A 2,418-nucleotide genomic window follows, 5' to 3' on the forward strand; every position below is an offset into this window, starting at 1 on the left:
ATCTGATCGAATTAAGAATGTGGTGCTCCGAGGTAAAGATATAATTAAATATAGCATATGTAAATATGATGTATTTAATTATATCCACAAATTATAAAGTTCAGAATTCTAAACTTTAAATTACCCTACAATAACTTTGTGAAAATAAACTTTATTATAGGAGGTTATTTTTAAAGTACAAACTGTCATTACTAGTTTTTGTTCTGTTGTCAGTTTGTTACAGAAACCAACCTGTAGAGTTGAATATTAAACATCTGAATCAGACAGAATAAAGCTGATTTAAAMTACGGTAGATAAATATGAYATAAGATGTGTTTGTAATAAATGTCACAGCCTGTGATTCTGTGCACCACACAAGGTGCCCTCTTCTTCCACTTGAGCACCTGCCCTCAAAAATGTCTGTGCACGCCACTGACAAAACAACGTCACTAACTTCCCTCCTCTTCATCACTCAGTGTTGGTCTGACACACAACCCCTCAGAGACACAAGTGGGAGGAGCTTGAAAGGTGACCAGAAGTGCAAAAGATCAAAGGCTGTCTGCATTAAAATATGACTCTGAGTTCAGAGTCTGTTTGAAGTATTTGTGGCTTTCAGGTGTCGATAACAACAGTCACCTTTTAAAAATGCAGCAGGTTTAACCTGCCAGGTGAAATCAGAAGGCTCCGCCTCCTCCTGCATCTCCAGCTCTGATGGAAACGTTTGGAGAGATCAGAATCTGTGAGCCATCATGGAGACAGGAGGTGTTCTGCTGCTGCTGCTGGCAGGAAGTTCAGCTCTCAGCTTTTATGGAGGCAGCATCAGTTTCCTGCCTCTGCAGAGGAGAACACAAGACACAGTCCAGGTAAAAGACTGATTAAAAACAATTAATTATAATTATAAATAATTATCTWTATGGAACTTTATCTAAAGAACAACAGGAATAAATTCTAAAACAATGTTAAAAACAAGTTTTATATTTCAGGAAAAAACATTTTAGCAACAAATAAATTTTCTTATGTAAGAAGAAACATGAAAACAGAAGAATGTTGAAGTGATTCTTGTTCCACAGCTGCTTATCATCTGTCACCGCACTGATGACAGCCTTCCTGCTGGAAGAAATGTTAGAATAGAATAGAATAGAATAGAATAGAATAGAATAGAATAGAATAGAATAGAATAGAATAGAATAGAAACAACCTTTATTGTCCCGTGGAGGGGTATTTCAGGTGTAACAGTGTTAAAACTGTAGATAAATAAAATTATAGCTGAAAGCTAAAACTGTATTTAAAATTAGCAAAACTGTGGATACAAGCAAAAATTAGAAAAACTAGTTAAAAGTTGCTAAATTTTAGCTAAGGGTTAAAGGTAGTATGACAGTAGCTAAAAATAGAAAAACTAAGTAAAAGTAGCTAAACTGTTGCTAAAAACTAAAAGTAGAAAAACTGTAGTTAAATTTAGTAAAACTAGATGCATGCTAAAATTAGAAAACTAGTTAAAAGTAGTAAAATTGTATTTAAAAGCTAAAGGTAGCCAGACTGTAGCTAAAAGCTAAAACTGTAGCAAATTTGCTGCTAAAAGCTTACGGTAGCAAGACTGTAGCTAAAGGTAGAAAAACTTTAGCTAAAACCTAGAAAAGGCAAAGCTGTAAATAAAATCTGAATCCAAAACATTGCTAAAGGTACAACGAGCTAAGAAGATGCTAAAAGCTAACGTTATTAGCTAAAATGTGTAAAGTCTGGATCAGTGGAGGGAAAGTTCAGACTCCTCTCTCTCTCTCTCTCTCTCTCTCTCTCTGTAGGTGTCGTTCTACCACAGACAGAACGGCAGGAACAGCTGTCAGAACCAGAACCAGTCTACCTTTACCTGTGAAGAGGGGGCGTGTCCCATCATGGAGCGGTCCGATGCTCTGCAGACGGACCAGGACCAGTCGGGTCAGGGCCGGTGGTGCCAAACGGAAGAATTCACAACGACCACAGTTCAGAGCAACAGAACCAGACTAACCCTGAGGTACGCTGACATGTTGGGTGGTAGTAGCTGAGAGTCATCCTCAGCTGGGACTTCCTGCAGGATCCATGAACACCTGCTGCCAAGATCAAACAATAAAATAACTTTATTAAGACAAAAAGCTTAGAATAAACAGGAGACACAAGGAAACACCGGAGACACAAGGAAACACAGGAGACCCAGACTGTGGCTCAGAAACATCAATGCACCTGTCATGAGACCAGGAACAGGTGGGAACCACCTGATCAGACTGACACCTGCTGAACCACCTGATCTGACTGATACCTGAACCACCTGATCAGACTGACACCTGCTGAACCACCTGATCAGACTGACACCTGAACCACCTGATCAGACTGACACCTGAACCACCTGATCAGACTGACACCTGAACCACCTGATCAGACTGACACCTGAACCACCTGATCAGACTG

General features: G+C 39.3%; 1 protein-coding gene across 1 annotated transcript in view; it reads left to right on the top strand.

Annotated features, from left to right (window-relative positions):
- Positions 1-544: 544 nt before the first annotated feature.
- The window catches only part of LOC106533430 (uncharacterized), a gene marked incomplete at its 3' end in the record, with an annotated part of 7,120 nt that continues 5,246 nt past the window's right edge, over positions 545-2,418 (top strand). Inside the window, 2 exon segments of the mRNA XM_014029714.1 lie at positions 545-842; positions 1,779-1,987. Of these exon segments, the coding sequence (XP_013885168.1) occupies positions 729-842; positions 1,779-1,987 (323 nt within the window).

This window comes from Austrofundulus limnaeus, unplaced genomic scaffold, assembly GCF_001266775.1.
Source record: "Austrofundulus limnaeus strain Quisiro unplaced genomic scaffold, Austrofundulus_limnaeus-1.0 Scaffold945, whole genome shotgun sequence".
NCBI classification, from domain to species: domain Eukaryota; kingdom Metazoa; phylum Chordata; class Actinopteri; order Cyprinodontiformes; family Rivulidae; genus Austrofundulus; species Austrofundulus limnaeus.